Source organism: Amphiura filiformis, chromosome 4 (genome assembly GCF_039555335.1).
Source record: "Amphiura filiformis chromosome 4, Afil_fr2py, whole genome shotgun sequence".
NCBI classification, from domain to species: Eukaryota; Metazoa; Echinodermata; class Ophiuroidea; order Amphilepidida; family Amphiuridae; genus Amphiura; species Amphiura filiformis.
The window spans coordinates 21,515,460-21,534,037 of NC_092631.1; the positions used below are offsets into that span (position 1 = coordinate 21,515,460).

General features: G+C 36.3%; 1 protein-coding gene across 1 annotated transcript in view; it reads right to left on the reverse strand.

Annotated features, from left to right (window-relative positions):
- Positions 1–1,715: 1,715 nt before the first annotated feature.
- Positions 1,716–18,578, reverse strand: part of LOC140150687 (uncharacterized) — a 37,169-nt gene continuing 20,306 nt past the window's right edge. The window contains exons 9-10 of the mRNA XM_072172769.1: positions 16,443–16,632; positions 1,716–7,451 (exon numbers count right to left, since the gene is read on the reverse strand). Coding sequence (XP_072028870.1) covers positions 7,287–7,451; positions 16,443–16,632 — 355 coding nt within the window. The 3' untranslated portion in view covers positions 1,716–7,286. The remainder of the gene's footprint in view (positions 7,452–16,442; positions 16,633–18,578) is intronic.

The window sequence follows — 18,578 nt, forward strand, 5'->3', positions numbered from 1 at the left end:
TATTATTTAAATGGTTAAGGTTATTGCAAAGAAAAAAGTATAATATTTTTGTATAAAGTTAAATAATTATCAGCATGAAAAAGAGGATCTAATTTTAGACTTTTGTCACATGGTACTAGCAGCGTGATTTTGTGCTTCCAATGTTGATAAATTAAACGAGATGTGTCTTGAGATCTTATGTGTATACATATTATGTGTTTCTGTATAAATATTGGGCTATTCCACTTGGAATCCATACACCCCTGGTAGTAGACATGACCTTAATCTTCCACACAGGGAGTGTGAATTTCAAATGTGGCTACCCCTGAATGGGCGACTCCATTTGAAATCTACACTCCCTGTATGGGAGATTAAGGTCATGTCTTCCATAGAGGGTATCAACTGGAATGGCCATTTTATGCTGGTCATTTGGTGTGGCAATAAATGTCAAGTATGATGTCAAACTATTCTTGTGTGTATGTGTAATTCATATTCTGTAAATTTGGAGGGAGCAGTGGCACTTCCAAGTACGGTAATTATGCAGTGGGCATGATATGGTCCCCTGCCCCCCCCCCTCCCTTCGCACAACACCACTGTAGGACAATCAATATGGTTGATTTGCTACAGCATGTATGCAGAGCTATTATAATAAAATTACAATAAAAAATGTGTAGGCTGGTCATAGTGGGGGTAGTGCAAGCCGTAACCCGCTCCTATTACGGGTCATTGTCGAGTTCCTATGAGAAGATATTTAAAACAAACAAATGACTACAAATCAAGTTTTCACTCAAAGTGCTGCTGTACACACCAAAACGTTTTAAAGATGTTGCACAGATTTGTTCATGAAACGGCTACCTTAGCAGTGCCATCTGCCATGACCTGTACCCGCTGGAATATCTTCAATATAAAAGGTCAAAATTTTCAATGATGGACGGCCTTTCATCCCAGCTACATACTCTTTACGTACATATCATTAGATTTGTAAAGATTACTTTGCGGACTGTTAAATATCAAAAATATTAATTTTGAATAATTTCCATAAAATTTGTTTTATATCGCCAATTTCAAAACAAAAAAAATCAAAATTATTTGATATTAGAAGGACATTGCTTGTATTATGAATGCAATTTGGTGTGTCTGATGTGCTCTCAGGTCCCACAAAAATACTGTGCAAATGTTGGTATCCGATCCTTTAGGGCTGTGCAATACTTATCAGCCCCGGGGTAAAATTTCGAACGGCTCGCCAAAAATCGCTTGTCTCTCGGCCCGCCAAAAATCGCTTGCCCCCCCCCTCTCGGCCCGCCAAAAATTCTTTGCCCCCCCTGAACATGTCAAATTTTGGGATCCCAAATTCCAAACTTTAAATGGTCTAGATGTATGTTATGCGCAGCGAGCAGGAAAATTTGCATATTTAAGCGCTTTCTGTACCGCTTTCCTAAGCCTTTTTAAAGCATTTTATTAAAAAGGCGCCCGTGAATGCGTGCAAAAATTGCTTGCCCCCTCTCGGCTTGCCAAAATTGCTTGCCCCCCTAATTTTACCCTCCCCCAGGGCTCATAATTATTGCACAAGGTTTAAATTGAGGGCATATTTCAAGGGTTTGTATTATAATAAGGAAAAATTAGGGACACTTGGAATTTGGATAAGTATATCACCACTTTCAACAGATTCAAGGAATCCTTAGAAAAGGTGATAGTCATTGAATGATTAGAAGTCACAAAATATAATGAAATGCAAGTTCTTATAAAAACATCAATGTTATTTTTATTCCACTAATGTCAATACAAGTACAATTTTGCAAAAACAAAATATTACAAGAATATAAAAAATACTGTAAGTTCATGGCACAAAGGCAGTAGTAGATTATATGCTTTTAGTATATACACACTGAAGGTAAAAAGTTAAGAGTTTGAATATTTTGTCTGAAAAAGTGAAAATCAATCAATTCTTGCAAAGGACAAAGTACGGATAAAATTAAAGCTGTATTGTATACTTACTACCTGTTGAAATTTATTTGGTTGTTGCCGATTTTTTTGCCATATTTGTAATGTTTACACATGGCCAAACTTACATTTAATTGGAATTGGCCAAATTAAATGTGCATGTCCGACAATGGTGCAATTTTGAACACCATAGAACACCACAGGTGAGCGGCCAAGATAGTAAGTGGGGTTTCTTTCATTTTCCCTACTCTTTTGGCTTAAAATGATAAGAAACCGTAATCGTTTGTTATTGTTATTATTTTAAAAATCTTATTTAAGTGAATTTCAGGGGCGGGGGGAAAATTGCCGCAAAAAGTGGAAAATTAGTAATTTTGGGTTTTTACTGGGGGGGCAAGAGTTCTGACTGGGGGCCCCCAAGCCCCCTGTGGTGCCGCCACTGAATTCAGCCTAAAGATTGCTCTGAAATAACCTTTAGTTACCATGTATATAAGTAGAAAAATGTTTCGAAAATATTTGGGAAAAAAGTTCAATATTTCCATCATTTTATTCAACAGTATGAGATTATAAAATGTTAGTAATAAATTGGTCTAGTTTGATTAATTGATCTATTAAGCCACCAGGGCTGTCAACTCTCATGCACTGGGTGAGTCTCATGCATTCAGGCACTTTCTCATGGTCTCACGCCAAGGTAGTATAATCTCATGCCAAGGTAGTAAATCTCACACCAAGAGCTGCAAAATTATTAAAATCTCACACACTGTAAAAATAAATACTTGTCCCTACCCCCCCCCCCAACTTGTTTAGATTCTCAAGTCGAGCACTGTGGCTCAAAATGAATAATGTAGTCGGCAAGCTTTAATTCCATCCTGGTACGCCACTGTTAATTTTTTGACAGTGTCTCACGCCACACAATTCCAAAAATGTTGACAGCCCTGAAGCCACTATCAAACTACACTTACAAGTACTTTATGTTCTACTCTATTTATAACATAGTGACGACGAAACTCCATACATTACATAGCACCATTCTCAAATGCAGGGGGCAGCACCAGGGTACATTTTTGGAGAATGCAAGAGCAACTAGACTGCCGCCTTCATTCGTAAACATCATGGGATGACGACTGATAAACTTATGTGTCTGGGGAACAGAGATTGCGCAATTGTGTCCCAAACTGTCCTTTTCACCGTGTTTGTTTTTGAAGACAAATTTTTAGAAGAGTAGAGCACGATCCTTTCACAACAGCATGGTAGGACATGTGTTCCGATATAGGAAGTCGCACTATGGCGAACGACCAAAGTTGCGCTGAAATATTTTCACGAGTCCGAGACGACACGATCGATAAGCTTTTCAGTCATCACTACACGTACAATACAAATAACAAGCGCATTTGTATACGACAAAAGATTCAGTCTAAAGAGCAAACAGAGAAGATATCTTACCCTTCCCAGAATCCTTTGCAACATGATGCATCATCTTATTACATCAAATGACACTATACTTTGTACAAGTTCACTTTGTTTTCATTTTGAGAATAGCTAAACTTGGCTCAATAGTCAAGAAATAAATATATTTTGCATCATCTGGAAGTGCTCTCTTCATTGAGTTACTTATTATCACTATCGACCCATGTTACACCAGATAGCAAATCGGTACAGAAAATTGAAATGTAAGAAATGCATTGTGGGAAGTATAAGATATCTTCTCTTGGGAGCAACTACCCATCTGATCTCCCTATAACCAGCTAGCTTCGCCGATTAAAAATAGTCTACTAAAAAAATTGCATGTGACATGCATGGGGGCTGACATAACAGTGTATTTTAATAGAATCACGGCCTGGGGGGGGGGGTCACTCCCATTGTGGCCTGTACACCATTCGCGATAATCAACTTTTGAAAAGCACCCTAAACAAGGATTTAACCCTTGGCTTAAACGATACTCTAAACAGGTGTTTTCACACCCTAAACATGGATTTTATTCCTTGCATCAAATTTCATACCCTAAATTTCATTTCCACGTATTAGCAATTGCAATTTTGCTACCCTTTTTTCAAATTTTTCATGTTTTTGACACCCTAAACGCGTATCGTGAAAAAAAACAAAAAAACTACCCTTTTTACGCGTTTTCATTATCACAGATGGTGTACAGGCCACAATGGGAGTGACACCCCCGGGAATCACGGCAAGCATTACCAGACTTTTGTAACAAAATGTGGACTTTTTGGCAACTTTGCAATGCTATTAAAATAAGAGTTTATTTCCGATGATGAATACTTTCAAAATTTTATGCTATGAAGAACTAATAACATAGCATAAAAATCGGAATGCCCTAATATTATAGCTACAAAAATATCAGTAACCTTTATGGTATTTGTCTGAAAAATTTCTTTTGTTACAATATGGCACCCATGGGTCACATGCGATTATTTTAATCAACTATTTTTAATCAACTAAGCTAACTGATAACCCTGTCCCTGCTTCTTTGAGATAAATACAGATAATAATATAACATTCCTGAGTCTGATTTGGCCTACTATTTCATCTATTATACCACTAATACTAATCTAAACCAGCCCTTGCAAAAATATACGAATAGTATACGAACATTTTGAATGAATATATGTGACACGATCTGGTCCATGGGGGCCAAAGGAGGCATTTTTGAAAATTGAGTTACTGTAATTATTTCATTATACATACAATAGGCTATTATTTACTGAAAACACCAAAGGTCTAGCATACTTGGTTCTAAAGTTATGGCATTTTATGGTGTCTATTTTCTTATGTATTTTATTGTTTTTTAACTCCATATTTTTACCTTTATCTCAGTTTCAAATTTGCCACCTTTGGCCCCCATGGACCAGATCATGTCACATATGTGATGCAGCACATCAAATGGGGAAACATAGCAGGTAAAGTCAATTTTGAGTTCAGTATTTCTGCTTTGAAAGTATTTTGCAAGCTTTAAAATGACACCTCATTTGCTAATATTGATTCATAACCTCTGTGTATCACACCATATGTGTGTCCCAATCAAATCGCTTGTTAGATGATATACGCACACAGGCGCAGAGGTTATTGATATCCATCAATGACCTCCGCGTGTGCTTACGCAGTGCAATGACTTCCGTGTGTGCAAATCTGTTGCGCCGGAATACTTCACACGCACGCAACTACCATATTTGCACATGGCGTGATTGCGCAGTGCTGTAATTGGTAAGTCCGTTTTAGCCTCTTCCACTTTTTGAAGGGCAAAATATACGTTGTGATAAAAATCGTTTATTTCAACAAATTTCAGAGAATAAAATCTTGAGATTTGGTTGAGTGGTGATGAGTTAAAAATGACGGTTATGAATTCAGTTAATAACTTTGCATCAGTTATATGTCAGGCATTGTGAAAAATGTAAACATTTTGCTTTGGACCTCGGAATATCCCTTGTGGTGCTTGGGATAATCCTCGATTCCAAAGGCAAAATGTTTACATTTTTCACAATGCCCTCTAATGCGCAGTTATTAACCTATAATCATGGCATTCATATTTTATAAGTGAAAAATCATCCCAAATTCTTCTTATTTTCTGTACTTTTTATGTCTATATTAACCTATATCTTGAAAAGCTCTTTGCAGCAAAGTCTCCTCTTTTGATGTGCTAATGAGCTGTGTTCTATTACACTATGTTTGCCAGGATCTACATTTAAATGATTCCAAGAGAGTGTGTTACCTAAAGCCACGATTTCTCCGTGATTATTGAAAAACTGACAAATTCACAGAATTCAGGGTTTGCTCACGGAAATTTGAAAATGCCACAAAATAGTGAAAAACTGTGTAAAATGTCTAACTTTTGTACTGATTTGCAAAATAAAACAATGAAAAGTGATTATTTAGCAGTAATCAACCATTAAACAATCTAGCATTAATTCTAGGCCTATGATGCAAGATTCTGGCCACACTACAGTAAAAGGTAAAACAAATTACACTTTTAAAACATGTTTGTTTTAACTTTTGAGTGCTTTATAGTGGAAAATGGAAAATCAGATTTTAAATTTTGTAACACGGAGAAATCATGGCTGTAGTGTTACCTTATTTTGTTACATATTTTGAGAGCCACATGAAGACAGGGGTGCAACAGTAATCAAGCTGTAGATATGCACAATTCTTGTGACCAATACATTTTTTCGTGTCCAAACATATCACACAGATTTAATTCATCAATTTTGTGCACTATGGGTGTCTTGTATAAAATCTGCTGAACTTTATAAAAATGGCCATAAAAGTGGATGTGAATTACATCCACCCAAGATTTTATATTTGATGTATTTAAGAATGACAATAAAAATAATATTCTGAGACCCAGCCGCGTATCTATCACCTGATAGAATATGGGCAATTCCATTAGGCTTAAAGATGAAGCACCGCTTTTGGTTCAAGTTCCTTAGGGAATTAGTCAAGGTTAAAATGTATCCATGTAAATTCTGTTCTGACTGTCATCAAAGTAACAGGTGTAAGTCAGTTCTTCTGTGGAGAATTGGCCAAGCTGGGCTTCCTGTTTAAGTGGAACAACTTGGAATATTCCGTGAATAAATTCGTAAATTATGTTTTACAAGTCCAATAATTTACTCACGTTTTAGTATTCGTTTTTCTATTGAACACTTCGTCGGGGAAAAAATATGACAATCGACATGTGTCGGCACTCGTAATGAGATCTAAAATGCTGAAAAAAAATCGATAGGAAAGCTTAAAATCATGCTAATATGAGTTACGATCAGAGACTTCTGGTGCAAACCTACTTCCTGGTTTGTTCTATTCCGGGTTAGGGTCAACTTCGGCAGGTAATTTTTGACTTTCTAATTAAAACATGATCGTACGGTAAGCTTATTTGGACAAAATAGCTTGGAAATTTCATTTTTTGAAGCATGTGTGCCATATCATTTGTGTATCGATACTACCTTTGAGTGTTCCAACATGTTGGAATTCGAATGCTATGAATTTTCCGACTATTGATACTTTCGACAGCCGATATCGGGCCTTTTTTAGAAGTTTCATCTTCTGATCAGAAGACTTCATCAGTAATGCGATGAACCAGCAATACTCCTGTTCTCCGGAGTGTACAGTTCTTTGCAGTAGTTGGTCATATACATGATGCAAAGAACTGTACACTCAGGATATGAGAGTAGGAGTGTTGCTGGTTCATCGCATTCAGTGATGAAGTCTACCGATCGGAAGATGAAACATCTAAAACGTGAGTAAATTATTGGACTTGTAAAATTTACCAATAGTAACTTTGAATATTCTCCAAGTACTCTCCTGTCCCTCGCTTCAGGGTTCATATAACAGTTTCTGATCATAAACTTTTAATCAGTTCACTGAGATTAAAGTACTAGTTCACCATTGTGAGAAGTCAACAATGTATAAACTCTCTTTGATAGCACACCACCAACACGTCTTGACGTAGCCAGCACACCTTCCCCGCGACGGATCATGATATCCTGTAAGAGCTTCTGGGCTTCACTGACAGAACCACATCTGCTGTATGCCTGTATAATAAGTACAAATAAATATTATATTTAGTTTGTGTCTACACCCTTGTGATGATGTGCATTGTGATGGGAAAATTAAAGGGCAAGTAAGTGCATTGATTTTGGCATTGGCATATCAACAAAAAATTTCTAGCAGTCATTAACCTCATTGCGCGCGTCATAAAAATAATGCCCGAACATGAATTTGTGTCTGTGTATTGACAAAAGTCAATACAGGAAATACACTTATCAAAGAATTGCTGCCATTGGTTGATTGCCTTATGACTATCAATCCGGGGGGGGGGGGCCACTGGTCATTGACAAGGGGTATCATGCGTGGCCATGGAGTTTCAAAAGCACCCTAAACAAGTATGTGCAACGACTGAAAATACACCCTAAACAAGTATAACAAGTGTAATATCCTACCCTAAACAAGTACTGGCGTTTTTTAACCCCTTAGCAAGTAAAACATATATTTTCGACACCCTAAGCAAGTAATAGGCCTACTAGGCCTAGGGTACCTGCAGGTAATATGGGACCATTAAGGACGTTTAGCTTATTTGCATAAAAACTAAAGAAGATATGCCCACAAGAGATTGTTATGATGAACAACCTGTCCTTTAAGATTAAGAGCCAATCTCCCTTATTATGTACCCATCTGTGATACAAAAAAAAATAGAATTTTCTCTAAAAAATAATTTTGGTACATATTAGCACCAACAACTCACATGTAAAATATGAGCGTGCACAGCGCCTCGTTCAGCTTAAAAAATTCTTGAAATTTCAGCCTCTCTGAGCCTTACTTGCAAATGGTAAACTTTGGAGGTGCATAACATCATGCGCCATCATCATCCCAACCTGCATTTTGCATTTTTTTTAAAGTACCAAATGGTTACATTACAAAAACCAAGCAAAAAAATTGGGATCTTGATGGCGCACAAAATCAGTAAATCCAATGCTTTGATGAAAAGCGCCCTCGTGCAAACTTCAAAGCATCATAACGGGCTGCGCCATCAAGATCCCAAGTCCGAACAAGTTTGAAATTAAAGACCTCCATGGCAAGTTTAATTTTTCAGCAAAAATTTTTTGGGATTTCGTTGGCGCACCGAGTTAACAGAGGTCAAAGGTCAAAATTTCCTATTTTCGCACATTTTTGCACGCATGTATTATTTCGCGCCAATGTCACCTGACTCTCCGAATAGCATTTCATCAAAGAAGAAGTAATTCTCTGCAAGAACTGAAAAAAATTAGCTTGGGATCTCTTGATCTTCATATTTTTCTGATTTTTTGAAAATGGACTTAGCCTCATTTTGGAGGTCAATTTGACCTCTTTTTCCCATTCGCTGCACAATGTGGGCTTTTTACTGCATCACAAAAAGATGCGCCAACAAGATCCCAATTTTATTAGTCATCGTCTAGCTTCTTTGGCGACCAGTAGATAAAACACAAGCAACAGCTAATTGGGATCATGTGGGCGCACTAATATAAAAGAGGTCAAAGGTCAAGCTTTGTGCCAAAGTGATGCATATTTGCCTATGTGCAGCACGAAAGTGGAACTTTGACCATAATAAAAATGTGCGTAACAAGATCCCATCTTACTTTTTGGATGATTGGATAAAGGGGCTTATGTATAACTGATAACAAGTAAAAAAAAAAGTGGGATCATGTGGGCGCACTAATTCAATAGAGGTCAAAGTTCATACTTTGTGCCGAATTGGCATTATTTTGCCTATGTGCAGCACTTAAAGTGGAACTTTGACCCAAATAAAAATGTGCGCCAACAAGATCCCATCTTACTTTTTGGATGATTGGATAAAGGGCTTATGTATAACTAATAACAAGTAAAAAAAAGTGGGATCATGTGGGCACTAATTCAATAGAGGTCAAAGTTCATACTTTGTGCGAATTTTTTTTCAATGGGGATCACCAGACATGTCTCATAGAAACTTGTGTGAGTGCATTTCAGATGATGCTGATTCCATCATGGTAGTTGGTGAGAGTAAAAAATTTTGTCAAAATACTTAGTCATATTTTGCAAAATTTGAGTGAAAGGTTGCTGAATTCGCAACTTTAGGCTAAAAATCGCAAGTATGAACTTTGACCTCTATTGAATTAGTGCGCCCACATGATCCCACTTTTTTTTTACTTGTTATCAGTTATACATAAGCCCCTTTATCCAATCATCCAAAAAGTAAGATGGGATCTTGTTGGTGCAAAGTTCTACTTTTGTGCTGCACATAGGCAAAGTAATGCCAATTCGGCACAAAGTATGAACTTTGACCTCTATTGAATTAGTTCGCCCACATGATCCCACTTTTTTTTTTTTACTTGTTATCAGTTATACATAAGCCCCTTTATCCAATCATCCAAAAAGTAAGATGGGATCTTGTTGGCACATATTTTTATTGCGGGTCAAAGTTCCACTTTTGTGCTGCACATAGGCAAATATGCATCACTTTGGCACAAAGCGTGACCTTTGACCTCTTTTATATTAGTGCGCCCACATGATCCCAATTAGCTGTTGCTTGTTTTTTGTCTACTGGTCGCCAAAGAAGCTAGACGATGAAAAATAAAATTGGGATCTTGTTGGCGCATCCTTTTGTGAAGCAGTAAAAAGCCCATATTGTAAAAAAAAAAAAAAAAAGAGGTCAAATTGACCTCCAAAATGAGGCTAAGTCCATTTTCAAAAAATCAGAAAAATATGAAGATCAAGAGATCCCAAGCTAATTTTTTTCAGTTCTTGCAGAGAATTACCTCTTCTTTGATGAAATCCTATTCGGAGAGTCAGGTGACGCTGGCGCCAAATAATACAGGCGTGCAAAATGTGCTAAAATAGGAAATTTTGACCTTGACCTCTGTTAACTCTGTGCGCCAACAAAATCCCAAAAAATTTTTGCTGAAAAATGAAACTTGCCATGGAGGTCTTTAATTTCAAACTTGTTCGGACTTGGGATCTTGATGGCGCAGCCCGCTAGATGCTTTGAAGTTTGCACGAGGGCGCTTTTCATCAAATCATTGATTTGTTGATTTTGTGCGCCATCAAGATCCCAATTTTTTTTCTTGGTTTTTGTAATGTAACCATTTGGTACTTTTAAAAAATGCAAAATGCAGGTTGGGATGATGATGGCACACGATGTTATGCACCTCCAAAGTTTACCATTTGCAAGTAAGGCTCAGAGAGGCTGAAATTTCAAGAATTTTTTCAAGCTGAACGAGGGCGCTGTGCACGCTCATATTTTACATGTGAGTTGTTGGTGCTAATATGTACCAAAATTATTTTTAGAGAAAATTCTATTTTTTTTGTATCACAACCCCCTGATTTGGGTACATAATAAGGGAGACTGGCTCTTAATAAAACAGGCAATGTTACCTTGTTTTTATGTTTGTTTGGACGCTATGACGTCAAAATGACGTCATCGTCAAGTGTCCCATATTACCTGCATGTGCAGGTAATATGGGACACTGTGTTATCTCTATGGTGAAAATCAAAAAGTTCAGAAAATCACTCTTTTGTTCTAAAAACATTTTTGTTACATGATTTTGAATGTTAAATGCAAATTTCTACAAGAAAATTCAATTTTCTAAATAGTTTTGCTTTTCGCATTGACAATGCACACAATTTCCTATGTGTCCCATATTACCTGCACCCATTCAGTTGAAAATCAGAGAAAATAATCATTTATAAAGGAAAGTGCCACTTGTCAGTGGAATTTTACCTGCTGATAAGCTTAACCCATCACCTAAAGATCATAAAAAATGACAAATGCCCCCTCAGTACCAGGTTTTTGGATACACAATCATAAAATGTGACGTCATTGATTTTATATCAGGCCAAAAAACGACATAATTTTTTGGGCAATTTCACTCTTTTTGGCATTGATTTCCAAGAGTTTGATACACAGACTCCAAAACTGCATTTCTAGAAGCACAATTGATGTCTCTAAACACTTAACAAATCAACTTAAAGTGTTTACCTTCTCTAAGCTACTTTTTGTTAAAATGAAAACAGGTGTCCCATATTACCTGCTGTCCCATATTACCTGCAGCTACCCTACTTGAAGCCGGGACTTGCGGGCGGGACTTGAAGCTCCATTTTCATTGATTTCTTTAATAGTAACTCAGAATGGCTCTCAAGTGCTACCAGGGCAGAATATGAGCTATTTTAAAATTATAAAATAAACGTTACATTATTTTAAGCTGATTTATAGTATCAGAGAGCCTAAGAGGGAATTAACTGAAAAGAAAATTTACAAAACTCTAACTAAGAAAAAACAACAATGAAGAAAAGAAAAAAGAGAAAAAGAAGTCAAGAAATGTTTTTATATCATTTTTGTAGGCCCTATTAAAGTTTCGACAATTTATTCTCCATCCTCCAAATATTATTATAGACCTACAAATCATGTTTCAAGACAAAGTGAGACAAAACTCATAAAATAGTGGTCAGATTTTTTTTTATGATAGTGCATAATATTAATAATTTATTTTATAAGCTTAAAATGACAACAATTAAGGCCTACTTCTGGAAGGAATCGGATGAATAATAGTGGTATTATTTCATAAGTTGAATAAAGTATTAGGATGAAAATAAGTCGGTAAATAGCAACTGAGATGCATGGTGCTCAATCAGTTCAGCCAAGACTTGCAGGATTCGTGTATGACTGCATAATTTGATACCAATCCAAAAACGTATTTTAATTCTGCACCATATCCATCTTACCTTTTAATATTCATTTGATGTTTTCACAATTTATTCAAAAGTTTAAAATTTGTTTTTTAAATAAAATCAAGATCACTTATTGTGACAAAATTCTGACAAAAATATGATGCTTTTGACGATAATAACATGCATGTTTTTATTTATTTATTTTGTGGATAATAGGTCACAGGTCAAGTCAATCAATCCTCTACCGTAGATATTTGTGGTTAAATAATTGTATACAACATGAAAATTAGCTTGAAAATCTTTATTTTTATCCATAATACAAGATAGAAAATTCAAATAATAGTAAAAATATTTTTAAATGAAATATGAGAAACTTTGGACTTTATAAAGGAGAATTGAAACTCTTAAAATCAGAGTATCCACGTGCTGTGCATGTACCATGTACATTGTACATGTACTGCATGTGTACATCACCATTGAATGTTGTAGAGTTGTGTAGCATTGAATGGGTTAATGGAAAAATATTAACAGGGCCAGCTGGGCTAAGTCGGCAATGGACTTAAAGAAGAGACTAAACAGAGAACTACACAGTCAAGTCTAGGGATAAACATGAAGGACATGAAACTTATGAAGGACTGGAGTCTGGGCGGACCCTAAATACGTAAATCTGTTGTGAAAAAGATACCCTTTTCTCTAATTTCCATGTTTTTGACACCCTATTCACGATCGTGCGTACAGTGCCTGATCGTGAAAAAGACCCTTTTACGTGATTTTTGGCCACGCATGATACCCCCTTGTCAATGACCAGTGGCCCACCCCCCCGGGCTATCAATTTATACAGTTTATGAATAAAAATAAAGTGATCAAAAGTTGTCTTTTACATTCAGAAACTTTGATAAAATTTTGCTCTAAAACTGGTCATGCTTACTGCTATTCCAACAAAAGTACAGAAAGACCTCAGTGTATGAAAGGCATACTTTTCAGACTGATACAAGCAGTAAATTGAGCTATCCCAGTAGAAATCCATATGGTCATTTTCACGGTAAAGGGTGTAACTTTGGATTTTAAACATTTTAATCCGTAGTGTTCTAATAAAGCCACAGAATTCCATGATTTTTGGCCACATAAGTCATCTAGTTAGCAGCTACCTTGGGTAGCATAATCAGCTTTGGGAGTTACTGCGTTCAGTTTCAGCAGGCTTAAATGTACTTAATATTGCCATTTTGAAAAACTATAAGAAACAGTAACATTTTTGTAAAACCCTGTGTTTTCTTCAGTTAGTTCATGGATAATTTTTCTTATCCTGAAAGTACAGTCATATGTTCAGTAAACACTGCCGCATTAGATTTAATTGTGAACAGCCCTGTATTTTTGAGAACCGGACTTGATATTTGTCATTTCGAGGCTTCATTTTCCGTTAACAATTGTTAACAAACTTTGTGGGTGTAGCTTTGGTTCATAATTCTTGGTTATTTCTTCACTTCTTCTTGATTCATAACAGTTGTTATCTTAACTTGAAATGGGTAACAAAAATTAGTCGATTTGCAAGCTTTTAAAATTTTTATAAAATCTTGACTTCAAAGAGCCGTTTTTCCGTTAACATTTTTGAAGCCTCCGAAACAAACTGTTCAGTAAGCTTGTGCAAATATAAATAAAAGAGCTCATCAAATCTATTTATCAAAATGTAGCAAAGTAGATCCTCAAGTCACATGTTTTTAAATCGTGGAGATATATATCACCGTTTGAAAATGGGACCCAATACAAACTTTCCGTTAACAATTGAAGCCTCCGAAACAAATGAAGCCTCCGAAACAACAATAAGATTAATTATCATCTATGCATATCTAAATTGGTGTGTTTCATACTGATATCTGCATTGTAATTATTACTTGATATGTGCAGAATGTCATAAATTTAAAAAAATTGACATTATGGTTAATGTTTGAAAAATATACTGATATCCAAAAAAGCCTGTTTCGGAGGCTTCACATGCAAAAAACACCATACTTAACAAATGGGTGAAAAAATTAACATGTGATAAATCTACAATATCTGCCGCATAGAATCATTGATTCAATATACACAAGAAAATAACAGCTTAGATGATCCCAACACTGTTGTTTTCAAAAAACTACTTCTGCAATGTTTAACAATTGTTAACATGAAGCCTCCAAACAAAAAAAAATGACTTGCTGTGATAATTTAATTTTGTCACAACTGAAATTCAATACTTAGAAGCAAAGCATGAAAATTGGTAATTGTGATATTTTTTACCTATTTTTTATGTCAACTTGTAGTGGTTAGCCAAATATTTTACTTTTATGATCACCTGTGTTGTTAACTGAAGCCTCCGAAACACAAATTGCTTGAATAGAAAAAAAAAAAAAATAACTCAAATTTCTGTGAAACTTGGCTGGGAGGTTCCTTTCATCAAGTAGTATTTGTTCATGAAGTTAGACATTCAAATTATTTTAGGAACCCAATTAAAACTTAAAAAATATGTTTAAGGTTTTGAAATTTCCATTCTAAATGACACTTGATGTTAAAAAATTTCAAAACTGCAATGAGAAACATAGCAAAACATGGTATAAGATTTAACTTATATCTGTTGACTTACTTTGGAATGGGATTTCACATGTATTCCAGCTTTCATGTCATAATTGTCTGAGGTTATGTAAAATACATTTTTTCTTAGATTTTAACCAAAATGTTATGGAAATGTCAAATTTTTATTAGAAATCAAAAGGTTTAAGCCTTGAAACATTATTTTACTGGAATTTAAGTTGCTTCTATGCATGATTTCAGTAAACAGAAACATATTTAAGTGGTTTGAAATTTTGACCCAAAAAATCAAAAGTTACACCCTTTACTGTGAAAATTATACATTGTATGGAAGACATGATCTTCATCTCTCACAGAGGGAGTGTGGATTTCAAATGGAGTCACCCATTCAGCTTGAAATCTGCACTCCCTGTGTGGAAGGTCATGTCTTCCATAGGGGGTGTATGAATTTCAATTGGAATAGCCCAATGACAGTCTTAAAGTACCAGTATCAATTATATTTGTACTTTGAGTCATTGACATAACCACAGAGCTTCCCAGCATACACAAAATGTTTTTGAAATTTTTTGCAAAAGGTTAGAAAAGGTTGCCAAAAAATGTTTTAAAACCATTTTTATTTTTGCTGGGTACAAGCATTAATGGCAGTCTAGTATCAACTAATTTTTGAGGCACTGACCACTAAACATGACCAAATAACTTGATATAATCAAAACAAAGTACAGGTGAGCTCCCAAGAAGTACTGGTAGTACTCAGTAGTAGGTTACTGATAAGAGTACACAATATAGATGAGTTGACTTCTGACGTCAATGCCTGGCAGTATGCGCACGCATCATCACAATTTCCATTGTTTTTTGCCTGGCAGTATGCGCGCGCATCATATTCTGTTCAGGGCTCGTGTTTTTAATCTCCCGTCGCATCACAATAAGGCTATTATTGAACAGTGCAGTGGTTGCATGGGGTTCACTCAAGCATATCGATATACCAGTCCCTTGCCTTTGTTGATAAACATTGAGGTCAACTCATCTATACACAATCATGTCAAATTGGTTCACATTCATGTGACAGTTTTTGTTCACTTTGTATACTTTACTTTTGCCAAAAGCAAATTAGCCATTGAGCCTTACATATATGGAGCATTTTCTATGACACATTTCCGTCGCTTGATTGGAAAAGTGATGGCCAATATATCGATCAGAAGTCACGAGCATGCCCTAGCATCAAATCACAACCAGTTGACTTCCAGGCAACTTTCTAGCCAATGGCCAAAGAGAGTAGAAAGGCTGACAACCTTTATTTCCATGTTGTCTACCCTGTATACAGTTACCCCCCTCTCATATCTCAAAATACTGGGAAAAAATTCCAAATTTGCAATGGAGTTCCTCCTTTAACCCAAAATTAACCTAATTTTCTCATTGAAATTGCAAATTTTCATTCCATTTGTATTTTTCCTGGTCAAGTAATTCTGTTAGCATGTCAGCAGGCCAACTTTGTGATTTTGCCCCCTTTGGAAATTTCAGCCAGTACCCTATTACCAGTGTTCGAAATTTTGGTTGTCCGGTTGCCCGGGACAACTAAAAAAGTCGCCGGACAACCAAAAATACTGATTCAGTTGTCCGCCGGACAACCATAAATCTAGCCAAAAGTCACATTTGTAGGCCTACGGACAACCAAAAACTTAGACGGACAACCAGAAATTGTAATCTGGTTGTCCGTGGGACAACCATTTATTTTTCCTAAATTCGAACACTGCCTATTACCTGTAAATCGTTCTATTATTTCTTACCCGCAACAGTAACCTTGGCGATGGATACACAGCAACAATGGCTGATGCAATTTCAGGGCTGACATTCCTGAATTGCTGTAGCTGTTGTCGCCATAGTTTCAGCAGCCCGATGCCATCTTTTGATACACGAACACCACCAGCCCATTCATTGTCTACATGGAATGAAAATGAGGCCTTGTCTCGCTCTCTCCTGCAAACAAAACAGACAAACAATCATTCTCAAATAAGTTGAGTCAACTATACTATTATGAACGATGATAGGAATCTGAGGGTGCTGATCTCTACTTGCTGCTGTACGTACAGAACATTATCCGGAAATTATGCCTTTATGTTTTGTAATATACTTTATGAGTAGTTTGACAATTGTAATGAAGTTTGCTTGCATCGTCTGCTCTTTATTATTTGATATTCTGCAAAAAAAATTATTGCCATAGTTGTTCAAAATTGTACTTTACAATATTTATTGTGAAGGACTGGATTACTATTGAACACCATTTCAAATTTACACTACCCTCTGCAAAAAGTTATAGAAGAATAGTTTGCATTTGTAATGTTTGCGATAACTGTTACACTCCTGACACACTTCAATAGCCATGTTAGTAATTGCGATGCAGGGAGAACCTAGTTTTGCAGACGACGGTGGCCGACATTATTCATGTGGCAACAGCCAATAGCGTAAACAAAACAGAAAATATGACGGCAACACTGCCTGGACGTTGGACGCCCCGTGCCGAGGTGCGTTTTAGCTCTATTGGCCCTGTTACAGAAAAAAATGCACAAAATACATTTCTCAGTGCAATGTAAACATTTTCACATGAAAATAAATATTTTTGGATTCAAAATGAATGTGAAGAAAAACAAATTATTAAAGCCAGGAGTGGGAATCGATCTCGGGACCCTCTGCGTGGGAGACGAGATTCTTACCGCTAGACCACGCAAACATTGATACACGATGGGAGAAATTTTTAGTATATATCATAAACATATCGTGCGTTATTCATATACAAAACATTCAAAAAACAGTACTTACAATGAGGTTCACTGTCGAACCTCAACGGATTTAGACTGATAAAATAGAGCTTAATAGCATGCATACACTTTTGGAATTATTTAAAACATTTTTGTGTTTACGTGTAAAACCAATGACGACGTCAAAATTCAGTCAATCTTGGCCGGCCCCCCGTAGTTTTGGGATCAAAATGGCAGATCCATGCAAAGGGTCAAGGGACAGTTAATACGGTCATCTGGTACTAATCCGTATGCACACATTGTGACAATGACATTATGAGCATAAAGTCGCAAGTTGAGAGTTTCAAGACATCCCAGCTGCTGAGTTGATGTTCTGTGTTTGCCGTGCACCTGTCAGTAGTATGACCTTCGTGAATTGCCCATTGTGCATCCATTCACAAAGAACATACAGAAAACATATAGTGGCATATCACGAAAATGGTGAGATAATTGCATCTGAAGTTTTTGCAACTTTTAACGGTTTGTCATACATTGCCTTGATTAAAATGTCCCATTTTAATGTATAAAATACATTGCTGTCCAGCATGGTAAATAAGGCAGGCCCGGGGGCCCATAGCCTGTGAAAATCAATGCGGGCCAGACGAAAATGTGCCATGAGGGCCCGACTGGCCCATGAAAAAAATAAGTAAATAAATAATTAAATTTAAGCTTACTGAAAAACGGGACTGAAAATACAAAAAATCTTCCAAGACATCGTCCATACTACACTAATTCATAATGGAGATTCATTTTAAATGCTGATTTTTTTCAAAAAATGTGTTTATTTTCCACTCTCAATTTATTCGGGCCCGCAAAAGATTGTGAGGTCCCCTAAAGATCAAGGGCCCAAATGGCCCGTGGTCATTTTTGCTTATTTACCACACTGTTGCTGTCATTCACCAATTAATTGTAATTAGTCATTAAACTTATACGCCAGTATGTCAAATTTTTTGAAAAATTATTCTCCATTCAAAATTGACATACGACACGTGATACGCCAGTATGTCGAAAAATAGTTGAATTCATATCCATATTGGCCACACAGTCGCGATATACCAAAATAGTGGTGTATGTCACATATTTACGACATAGTGGTGTATGTCACTGATACGTCGTCCAAAACAAGGG